The sequence below is a fragment of the Equus caballus genome, chromosome 8 (assembly GCF_041296265.1).
Source record: "Equus caballus isolate H_3958 breed thoroughbred chromosome 8, TB-T2T, whole genome shotgun sequence".
In the NCBI taxonomy this organism is placed as follows: Eukaryota; Metazoa; Chordata; class Mammalia; order Perissodactyla; family Equidae; genus Equus; species Equus caballus.
The window spans coordinates 42,480,001-42,492,037 of record NC_091691.1 but is presented as its reverse complement, the minus strand read 5'-3'; the positions used below and the strand labels follow the sequence as shown (position 1 = coordinate 42,492,037).

The 12,037-nt window shown below is 34.4% G+C and overlaps 1 protein-coding gene across 15 annotated transcripts in view; it reads right to left on the bottom strand.

Moving 5' to 3' along the window:
* Positions 1–12,037, bottom strand: part of ANKRD12 (ankyrin repeat domain 12) — a 137,641-nt gene that overhangs the window by 27,051 nt on the left and 98,553 nt on the right. For 6 of the 15 annotated variants that reach the window (XM_070220582.1, XM_070220583.1, XM_070220580.1 and 3 more), the window contains one exon: positions 8,872–8,951. The exons of the other annotated variants lie outside the window; for them this stretch is intronic. In XM_070220582.1, coding sequence (XP_070076683.1) covers positions 8,872–8,935 — 64 coding nt within the window. In that variant the 5' untranslated portion in view covers positions 8,936–8,951. The remainder of the gene's footprint in view (positions 1–8,871; positions 8,952–12,037) is intronic. 15 annotated transcript variants of the gene reach the window in all.

Genomic DNA, 12,037 nt, shown 5'->3' with positions numbered 1-12,037 from the left:
TAATAACTGGATATTTAACAGTAATAGAATTTAGTTAGTTTAGGTATGATAATGGTATTATGGGCATATTTAAAATTTAAAAAATTCCTATCTTTAATTAGAGATACCTACCAAAGTATTTTCCAATGAAATGACTTCAAAATGATGGGGTAAGGAAGAATGGAGAGAGGTAAAACAAGATTGGTCATAGGTGGTAATTATTAAAACTGGGCAGTAAGTACAAAGGGGTTCATAATACTGTTCTTTCTACTTTTGCATATATTTGAAATTTTATAGGATAAAAGTAAAACCATTAATTTGCTTTCAATTAAATTTAAAAAAAAATTTTTTGTTTTTTGAGGAAGACTGGCCCTGGGCTAACACCAGTATCCATCTTCCTCCACTTTATATGTGGGATGCCTACCACAGCATGGCTTGCCAAGTGGTGCCATGTCTGCATCTGGGATCCAAACCGGCGAACCCCAGGCTGCCGAAGCAAGAATGTGCGCACTTAACCGCTGTGCCACCAGGCCGGCCCCTAAAACTGTTTTAAATAATGAATATATTATGCAATGTACAGAACAAACCAAAAACTCTAAACATATATACTACACTTGAGGGTTTTTAAAAAAATAATTTTCTTAACTTTCTAAGTACAAAACCAGGTAACGTATGCACATTTTCAGAAATACATTACATATGAAAACGTATTCTTTCATTAAACATTTTAGTTAGTGTTAGGCTCTTTGGCAAAAACCAAAAAAACACCAGCTACTTTATTTCATTTTCAGAATCCTTTTTGCCCAACAGAAGGTGCTACATTCCAGGATAATGAAGAAGAGTTTAGTAATGTCACACCTCATAACAGGTATCATTAAGTCAAATAAATATACACTAAATTCATATTGTAGTTATATTCTGACATCAGGATCATCTGACTAAACTTTTCATACTCAGTAACAATCAGTATGGTATAATGGAAAAGTACACAGGTTCTGCCATTATTCCTAGGTTCAAATCTTTGCCCTGCCACTTATTAGGTCAGTAAGCTATTAATTAGGGATTAACTCATAGAGCTGTTGTGAGGATTAAATGAACTAATTTATGTAATGTGTCTAGCATATCCTAGCACATACCATACATGTGATAAATATTAACCCCTTGCCTAGGACAAAAGAGAAAAGTGCTTTGTTAAATTAATAGCATTTAAATGAAATGTACATTTAACATCAAATACTGCCAAACTCAATACAGCACATATTTTCACTTAAAAATGCCTTAGTTCAATCTCATTACTTTTCCTATTTGTTTAACTTTGCATCAGAAGACTGAAGACAAAATGATTCAGTCTGACTTCAGGCACTTATTTCACTGATTCCAGGGTGACAATGGAGGACTGTGGTGCTTTAGAATGAGGGCAGTGGAAACCACTGGTCATTTAAGTCAACAGACAGACATTTCATGGTGCAGGGAGAGGGAGGCAGCGAGGGCAGAGAAGAAACAGAGTGAACAAACAAACAATTTTCTTATATTAGTGTCCAGTGGAATTTATAATTTTATACATAACAGCACTAGTCATAACTGACAACCACTTGTGTAAAACATTTTTTAATATTCCTCAAAAAACAGAGAGGGGAAATGGGTATGGGGACAGGGAAAGGGGTGATACAACTATACAAACTTTTTTTCATTTGCTAACTGCAATTTAATGTCATTATATAATGATTAAAAAAAGTTTCTACAACTTAACAAGTGAAGGAGAACTTTTTGTTGAAAATAATCCTTGGTGAAAGCTTAAAACAAATACCATATTTACGCAAGTCTATAAATTATCTCATTTATCTTTGTATCCACCTTATATACCCATAATACTCCTATGTAACAATGTTAATAATAAATTTATCCATGACCACACAGTTAAGAAGTGGCAGAGCTAGTTCTTCAAACCTAAATTTCTCTAACTCCAAAATTGGTACTCACAACCATCATGCTTGCTATGTTACTTCTGAGTACATAAAATGCACTGAAAATAGTCAGGATGAACTATACACACCCAATAAAATGATGCCACAATTTGTAATCTTTCCAAAAGTGTTTAAATAAATACTTTCTATTTCTATGTTTATTCCATAATTGAGCATATTGAGAAAGCAACTCTGCCACAAAAACCTAGGCTCTAAAATGATTATATTAAATGAGACGTTAATTTACATGTAAAATGCTTTAAATAAAAAAAAAAAAAAATAAGCAGGGCCCTGCTTGGTGGTGCACTGGTTAAGTTCGCACATTCTGCTTCGGCGACCTGGGGTTCACCGGTTTGGATCCTGGGTGCAGACAGGGCACTGCTTGGCAAGCCATGCTGTGGCAGGCATTCCACATATAAAGTAGAGTAAGATGGGCACAGATATTAGCTCAGGGCCAGTTTTCCTCAGCAAAAAAGAGGAGGATTGGCAGCAGATGTTAGCTCTGGGCTAATCTTCCTCGAAAAAAAAAAGTATATATAAAAACAAAATAAGCAAACATAACACTGTAAAACATATCCACCTGAGGTTAAAGTTGAATTTCAAATATGAACTTGCTATCTGTTATTCTTCGCTTGACTTTGAGATATTCACACCTTAGACATACAATATCTTGTACAATAGTATCACCTCATCCATCATTTTATAAGGCTGCAATATCATATAAAGTATGGTTCTAAATATTTAATTTTAAATAACTGGACATATCTAATGTGATAACTGTATTTCAGATATTCATTATTTTTAAAGCTAATAATTATCAAGTGCTTACTCAGTGCCAGTCAATATTCTATGATTCATATGTTAACTCATCTAACTTTCATTTACCACACCTCCAAAGTATATACTGTAATCCCTATTTTACAGATGTGTAACCTGAGCACGTAAAGGTTAACAAACTTGCCCACGATTCGAGATCCAGGGATCAAACCTAGATAGTACAGGTGTACTGAAATCTGAGCTCTTGAGATTAATACAGCCATTCCAAAGAGAGGAGTGGAAAAAATAATGGCTTATGACTTGATTTCCATTGTCAAAACCTCTGCAACATCGAAAGCCATTTTTTTTGCACAATGTACTCAACCAGAATTAAGAATTCTTTTAGCTCTAGAAATACTACTTAAAAAAGAAAAAAAGCTCTTTACATTTGGAATAGTGTTTATGTCCTTTTTATTCAGACATGGGCTAGTGCATAAAAACATCCTTGGCTATACTTCCTTAGTTATCTTTATTAAGATTTTGTTTCATTTATTTCCAAATAGCATTTATTGTTCTTTTATTATAAAAGTAAGACAGTTCATGTTAGAAAACCAAGAAAACACAGAGATGGGTAAAGGAATGCCACCCACAAGATAATCCCACCACCGAAGAGAATCATTCTTCCTAAGTATTACATTTGATTTTATTTGAATTTAACTAACTTAGAAATAATAAAGTGAAGAGAATTTCTGAACCTCAGGTCTAGTCTCTTGTGTCTTCTAAATCACCTGACCAATGGAGACCCACTACTGTCATTTCAGAAAGAGGACTTACAGTCTATGAGCAGCCCAAAATCACATCACATTTTAGCTTGCTGCTTTATATTTAGCGCACGACTTGTCCTCATGGTTTATCGTCCCTGAAGTTTTTGCCTTTTTTCTTGTTCATCAGATCAGACAATATCCTTCATATCATCAATACCAGGACACAGTGAACTCTCAGAATCTAATTCACACAATATATGTATTGTTATCTACTCTCCTCTAATAACATTCTTTACAAAGCTCTCTGACATTTTGTTCTAAAATATGCCAATTGCTCCCTGCTGTAATTTTTCATTAAAATCCTGAGTTAGTCTTCATATTTTCCTTTTAGACTCCTATTGTGTCACTGAAAAATAATATATCTGAATAATTTTTTCAGAAAGAGCTCAGAAGGTATGTCCAGGGATGTTTTCTTTAGCCCTTACACTTGAGTGATAGTTGGTTGGGAATGGAATTTTATGATCAAAATAATTTTTCATAGAACGTTGTAACTATAGCTCAGGCTGTCTTCTAACAACAGAATTAAGAATGAGAAATCTGATGTCACTCAGTCTCCTTTCTTTGCAGGTAACACGTTTCCCTCGGATTCTGGGAGCTTACAGGTTTTCAGAAAAATCTTTACCCTTGAAGTTGTATATCTAGACGTGTTTTTTTTTTTGTTTGTTTTTTAATTCTCTTTCGATCTATAAACATAAGTCTTTCTTCAGTTAAAGGACATTTTCTTCAATTAAGAAAATTTTCCCCAATATTTGCTCTTCTTTGTAAGATGAACACTACATATCCTGGGTATAGTTTGTTTTTTACAATTTTTCTTATATTTCCAATGTTTCATTTTTTTAATATGTTTTATACATTGCCCTTCTCTTAAGATCTCAAATTACATCTTCAGCAATGTCCAGACTATCCTTTAGGCCTGTAGAATATTTACTTTCAGTAATGATAAATATTTTGAATTCAAAGGACTTTCCAAGTCTCCTTTTTCACAGTAGCCTTTTGTTGTATAGTTAGTGGATCAACTGACCTCAAGAATCTCCAGGAATACTCAGTAGAACTTACCCTTCTGCTTCCTCTATTATTTCTATTTTCCAGGATCCATTGTTCTGTTTGTTCATCTTGGCCTCTCTCCTCTTTCATTCATTTGGTTTTCCTCAAATCTTTGGATTCCTTTTCATACTGATAAAGGGAGAACTCATTTCTGCAGCAGTTTCGTGAGTGAGAGGCCCGTTTGTAGTGATCTGTGCTGCTCTCTAATTGCAGTCTTCTGCTGAGACTGTTCCCTGAACAAGCTGACTCTGAGTTTCAGAGAGTCTCTGGGGCTTTACTACGAGGATATTTCACAACTGTTGCAGGCCTCTCTTATGTCTATTTTGGGCTGTTCCTTTGCTCTGCAATAGCTCACTAACCACAATATATTTAAGAATTAATGATATAACTATAACTTATTTATGTTACCTAGCCAAAGAAGTAACATTAGAAAAATACACCTGGCATTTAAATTTTTTTTTTTTTTTGAGGAAGATTAGCCCTGAGCTAACTACTGCCAGTCCTCTTCTTTTTTGCTGAGGAAGCCTGGCCCTGAGCTAACATCCGTGCCCATCTTCCTCTACTTTATATGTGGGACGCCTACCACAGCATGGCTTGCCAAGCAGTGCCATGTCCGCACCTGGGATCGAACTGGCGAACCCCGGGCCACCAGAAGCGGAACGTGCGCACTTAACCGCTGCACCACCGGGCCAGCCCCTACACCTGGCATTTAAAGAAACAAATCTTTACAGCTTTCATATCCCTAAATTAATTGAAACATGTAGTTTGTAGACAGGAAAATAAAATACCAGGTAATTTTATATAGTCTATTTTAACTCTCCATTTCTAAACCTCTATTTTCCTAAGTAAAGGTTAGATATTCTAATTCTACTTTATAGGAGAAAAGTAGTCATACATCTTTTTGGAAATAAGTATGCCACATGAGAACATATTTTCAGTGTATTTCTATAGTAATAGATATAAGTAAGACCATTACAGTTGAGTTTAGGGGTGAGCTGGGGAGGGAAGAGAATATAACCAACAGTTGAAAATACTAAGTTTAAAAGCAAAATCTACGTAAGAAGTAAAATCAAGTACCACAGCACTTAGATACCCTTCAAGTAGTTACACATTGCCTTTCTCCTAAAACGTCAGTAATACAGAAACTGATTCTATAAAGTACAAATTAATCAAGATTTTCTTCCCTCTGAAAACATGACTGGTATCACTACAAAAATTTTGATGTCACTAAAGGAAACTGACAAAATCACCCAGTCTCAGCTATTTCATCATATTACATGGAGGTCCCTTTAACCATGACTAGATAAAACATGTTTCTACAGAAAGGATGATATAGCTAAGGCTGAATTCATTTAAATGTATGCAAATATAATTAATATTTTTAAGTCAAAGGTCTTTTTTTTTTAAGGGTTCTGCCCAAATGTACCCTTTAGAATTTTAGTCTTAAATATTCAGCAATATCTCAACTACTATAATTATGTGACAGACTCACTTTAAGTTGCTAGGCACTGATAGAAATTCAATTTTTAAGGAAAATCATCAAGCTAATATATTTTTATAAAAAAATCTATTAGTTTTGGTATTTTCAATAAACAATTTTATATATTTTGGGCAAAAACACTTGGAAACTTCTTGACTACTATATTTACATGAACTTCAAAGAGAGATACTTAGCAGAATATTTTATGTAACAGAACATTTAAAGACTGATAATACAGTCATTTGCAGACATCCAAAGAACATCTCAGTTGCAACCACAACTTCCCATTTATTTTTCTGATATATAAGTCAAATGTTTACAGCATATGGTAATTTAGGTATTCATAATGTCTTTCCCTTTTCTTCACTTAACAAAACTTGACATATATATTTTTCTTTAAAAAACACTCCACCAAGACTTAAAAATTCTTACACTTTGGAACTAAGTTGATATAATTAGTACACATACAACACATGATAAAATCTGTATTGATTTAAAAGTACTGATTTTTAAGTAAGAGAACTGTAGAAGTTTTGTTTGTTTAAGATTCAGGTATTTAGGAAAAAGTTTGAAAAATTAAAATTCCGAACTCTGTGTGTAAAGTGCACCATGTATGTCACAAAGCAGAGCATGGAAAACATCATGACGGAATTTCTTTTAATTGGTCACTAAATAAAAGAATGCCTCATTGCCTGTTGTACTGTATGCTCAGCCCTCTGCACATGATGGGCACCTAAGTGCCTTTTTCATTTCTTCTAAGCACTGATACCACAAGGATATGTGAAAGATAAAGGGTGCCAAACACCAAACATAGTGCTTGCTGCCACTCAACCACTTCAGAAATAGATTTAATCAAAGACGGTGTTAACAGTCCTGGTTAAGTTAAATAAGGTTCTTGGGTTATAAAAGGATTACAATTTTCCATACTGGCTTAACCCATTACCTAATGCATATACTGGAAGTGATTTTAAAATGTCATTTAGAAAGCAAGAAGATAAAATATTCTTTATGTGTTAAACGGAGGAATCATTAATTTTAGGTAAAGTAGTATGCAAATCTCTTTACCCTATAAAATGCTCTATCAAGTCTAAATTCCTAATGATCAAATATGCTAATATATATTTTGATACCCTAAAAACACCCCATGTAACTTCTTCCCATAGCCTTCATACTTGTAAGGTTAAAAGATTTGCTTAAAAACTTTCTAAGGTGTTTCTTCTTCCTACTTATGGTTAAAGTGTTAACATCACAAAATCCATTTAATAAAAATTTCTGGTTTATTTTGACTTAAATAATTGTTTATTTGATCTCTTGATTTATTAACTGTTATAATTCCATATAAGCATGTATCAATAGTTCTATTTTCATAGCTCCTAAAATATAAAACTGAGGAAATGAGTTTCACAAATTATGACAATATATTTAGAATAGTTACAATTTAGTATTTTAACATTAAGAAAAATAAGGCTTCAAAATACTGGTCATTTTGTGTATTTTATGACACAGAAATGCACTCAGTGAACACCAGTGGGTAACAATATATCACTGTCTTTTTAAAAGTTTCCTAATCTGTTCTGCAGTAGACTCTAAAACTAGCTCATCTGTTTATTATGATGGAGCATTTCCTTGTGTAAGCTGAAGTATGCAAGTTAGGAAAGTTTATAGCAGCTGCTTAATAAACAAAGCCAGATTACTGGCAGTCAAAGTAAGATTAGAAAAAGGTGAAGACATAATTCTTTTTGACAATGACTAGCATTTTTAAGTTTGCCCACTGGGCACTCTATTTAAGTAATAAAATCAGTGTCTGCAAACTTGTAACAGAATCTCCACTTTGGCAATTAATGAGTGTCAGAAAGTATGGGGGGGACACTATGTGACGGAGTTACCCCCTTCTCCAGTACCATAATTATGTTTTATGAGCATGATCTGGCTCTCTGAATATGACTAAATTCTCAGCAGAGTAGCAGGAAGCAATTATTTGTAGCAAACACCATTATGACATAGAATTTCTGTATAGGAAAGTAATGTGGACTAAGACCATGGGAAAAGGGAAGAAGTTAGGGGGTAAAAAAAAACAGACTCAAGAATTATGCAAACTTAAAAGTGCCACACATTTGTATACAAATAAGCTGTACTAAGCAGGACATGTATTTCTGCAAAAATACCATAAATATCTGATATGTACGACATAAAAATACTCAGTGTTGTCCGTGAACTGAGGCCAAACTGCAAACTGTTTATTACTAATCCATGACAAAATAAGCAGCTTGTATCAAAAACTTAAATAAATTATGTCACTAGCACACTGTTTAGTTCAGCTGATTCTTTTTCATAGCATTTTTTCCTTTTTGATGAAGGAAGTAGTGCGCCGATTTACATTCTGGCACAAACTCCTTGTCCTGAGAACCAGTAACAGTTTGTGGAATAGCTATTCTGAGTACCACTATCATAAAGCACAATGCCTAATGGAATAAACTGTATTTAAAATGTTGCATATATAACATCCTTTTATTTTACTCCAAATTTATTAAGTTCTGAAATTCAGAGTTCTGGTTATATTCTCTAACTTTGTAACACTTAAAGTGTATCTGTCACATGGATGACACAATATACCAGATGGGTAACAACGCTATCAGGTTTTACAAATATAAACGTCTATGGGCAGTTAAATTAATTCTCAACTAAGTATTAATACATTCTGAATTTGATTAAATGAAGTTTAACAAAGTTAAGTCTAACAAGGACCTCCTGTAAATTAAGCAATAAATTGGGTATTTTTCATCAGTCTTTTTCAGCAACTCCAAAATCTCTGTATGATACTTACTGATGATTTTTGCAACATTCCTTGAGGGACTTTGATCAAGCAATAATTCAGGGACATTCACCATGTGGAAAATAAATATTCTGAAAAATCAATACAGAGCTGATGAACACAGGAAACAATCAAAACCAGTGAAAATTAAAAAAGGTTCTAGAAGATGTGTTCCACTCTAATTAAACATGTAAGTTCAAACAAGATACCTTCCTTCTTCCATGGGAAAAATGTGTTGCAGCACTTATTTCTAATGCAAAGTTGTGGTACTTCTTTCTAATAGAAAGTTTTATAACAAAAGCTGCTTTTCACAGCTACTGTTTTCTCAAGAGACTAAAATTTCAGAATTAACATACCAGATAAAAAATTCCTATTTTCCAAATCTTATTTTCTTATTTTCTTAGGGAGGCCAATGTAATTTCAGCTATTATAATCCTGATCCCACACAGCACAAAGATGTTCAAATGACTTTCAGCTTGTAACTGGTAGATGGATTTATAAATATTTTGAAAGTAGATATTGACAGGATTTAGCCAATGATTGTGTTATTATCTCCATTTTCTTAATCAGCTGTATCCCCAGTGCTTAAACAATGCCTAACACATAATGAGGGCTTAAAAATAGTTGTTGAATAACTGAGCTGGAGGAAAAGGAGTTTAGGATGACTACCAAGTATATGACATATTTATGTATATATAGCTGAATGACGTTACCATTAACTGAGGTAGAAAAAAACAAGAAGAGGAGTGTAAATGGGGAAAAAAGAAGTTCCATTCAGGCACACTGATTTCTCTGGGAATTCTAAGTGGTAATATCCAGAGGGCAGCTAAATATATAGGTTTTAAGCTTAAGAGAAAAGTATGGAACAAAGAGCTTTTTGGAAGGTCTTACCATATAGATAGTAGTTAAAACTGTGAGTGTGGGTGAACTTTATTTGGGAGACTATGTGGCATGGGAAGAGGGTAAAATCTTCTCTCATGAGAAAGTAAAATCTTTGGAAAAACCAGCACAGGGGTCTACGTGAAGGGAATGAGGAAGAAGTAAAGATGAGATTCTAGAAGGAAACTGAGAAGGAACAGTCTGGGAAGCTGGGTGAAAGCCAGGAGAGAACTATGTCCCAGAAACCAAGACAAGAGAACATTAGGAAGAACGTGGTTAACAATGTCAAATTCTACAGAGACATTGGAAAGATGGTTAATACATCTGGCAGTTAGAAGATCATGTGTGATGTTAGTAAACACCGATTCAATGGAGTGCACTTTAAGAAGCTTAGTTGTGAAGGGAAGGGCATAAAGGACTAAACAAACAGGGTGGTAGGGTAAAAGAAGATTTTGTTGAGTCTTGTATACAAAAATAACATCACATGACTGGTCCAGTTCTACCTTTCTGCCTTCTACCCAATTCAATCCCTCCTCTGCCACTCGCCCCTCAACACAGCCTCATTAACAGCCTGGTATACATCCTTCTAGATTTTGCTCCATGCTTACAACATTTTATACAAATACATACATATACAAACATATAGGTTTTTAAAAGATTGCTCATTTTATAAAAATGAGATATTATGAATATTCATCTTGATTTTTCTAACTCAACTATATCTTATGAAAATCTCTCCAAGTAACTAGTACAGCATTAAGACACCCTTCTTCATGGCTGTACAATAGTCCATGGTGTGGCCATATACCTTGATTTATGCAACCAATCCCCTGTATAACTATACATTTTTTCTTTTGCCACTAAAAACAGTGCTGTAATAAACATGGGATATTTGCAGAAGTGTCACTGCTAGATCAAAGAGCATGGGTATTTTTAAAAACATTTTTATAATGGTAAATTTTGAACTTACACAAAAGTAGACAGAATATTACACCGAATGCCGATGTACCCATCACTCAGTTCTAACAGCCATCAATCTTCAGCCAGTCCATACCCCTATTCACCCTACCCCTGTGTCATTTTGAAGCACATCCCATTCATCATTATTTCATCCAGAAATATTTCACAGTATGTATCCATAATAAAGATAAGAGCTTTTGTATTTTGTTAGCTGCTGCCAGACTGTTCTTCAAAAAGACTGTACAATTCATATACCTCCCTTTTTATCCCTTCTCCTATTAGGTAACCACTTTTATAAGTTGTTAGTTTATTTTTCTTTCTTTTAAAAAATGTAAGAAAATATACATTTTGATATATGTTTTTCTTTCTGCTTTTTCTCCCCAAATCCCCCCAGTACACAGTTGTATATTTTAGTTGTGGGTCCTTCTAGTTGTGGCTCATGGGATGCTGCCTCAGCATGGCTTGATGAGCGGTGCCCTGTCTGCGCCCAGGATCTGAACCAACAAAACCCTCAGCCGCCGCAGCGGAGCGCACCAACTTAACTATTCGGCCATGGGGCCAGCCCCGATATACCTTTTAAATCCTTAAATGTCTGTAATTATCTTTCTTTCATCCTGACAGGAGACTAATACCTTCCTTAGGTACAGGATTCTCATGTTGTAGGCACTTGTCTCTCAGTAGTCTATCTTCCACTGTTGCAAGTTACAAGTCCAATGCCAACGTGACAATACTTCCTTGTAGGTAATCTGTTACATTCAGAACTAAAAATCTGACCAATATATGTCTAGGGGTGTATGTGTGTGTCTTCATCAATCTACCTGGAGCTCAATGAACTTTATAATTGATAGACTCAGGTTTTCTTCAGCTCAAGAAAATTTTCTTCTTTTGTATAATTATGGACTATCTTCCACCTGTTTCAGTTTTCCCCCCTTTTAAATTCCCATAAACAATTATTATTCACATGTTAGATCTGTTAGGTCTCATAGATCTATTCCCTGTCTTTTATCTTTTCTTAAAGGATTCTTTCTCTTTGTATTTTTGCTGTTTTGTGACGACTTATTTTACTTGATTTTCCAGTCTAATAATTTAAGTCCAAACAGTGATCATTAGCTTCAAAAAGTCTTTTTGTGCCATACTTGAACTTTCTTAAGTGCTCATTTTTGTTGTTGTTGAAGTTATCTGTTTCCTCTAGTAGTTTTGTTTAGCTGAGCTAACATTCTATTTGTTCAAAATGTTCTCTCAGATTTCTAGGTAACCTTGGAGGGTTGTCGTTCTTCATTAGTTCACTGCAACCCAATGTTGGAGTAGTCCAAGAGGCAGCTCTCCTGCACGTGGTGCA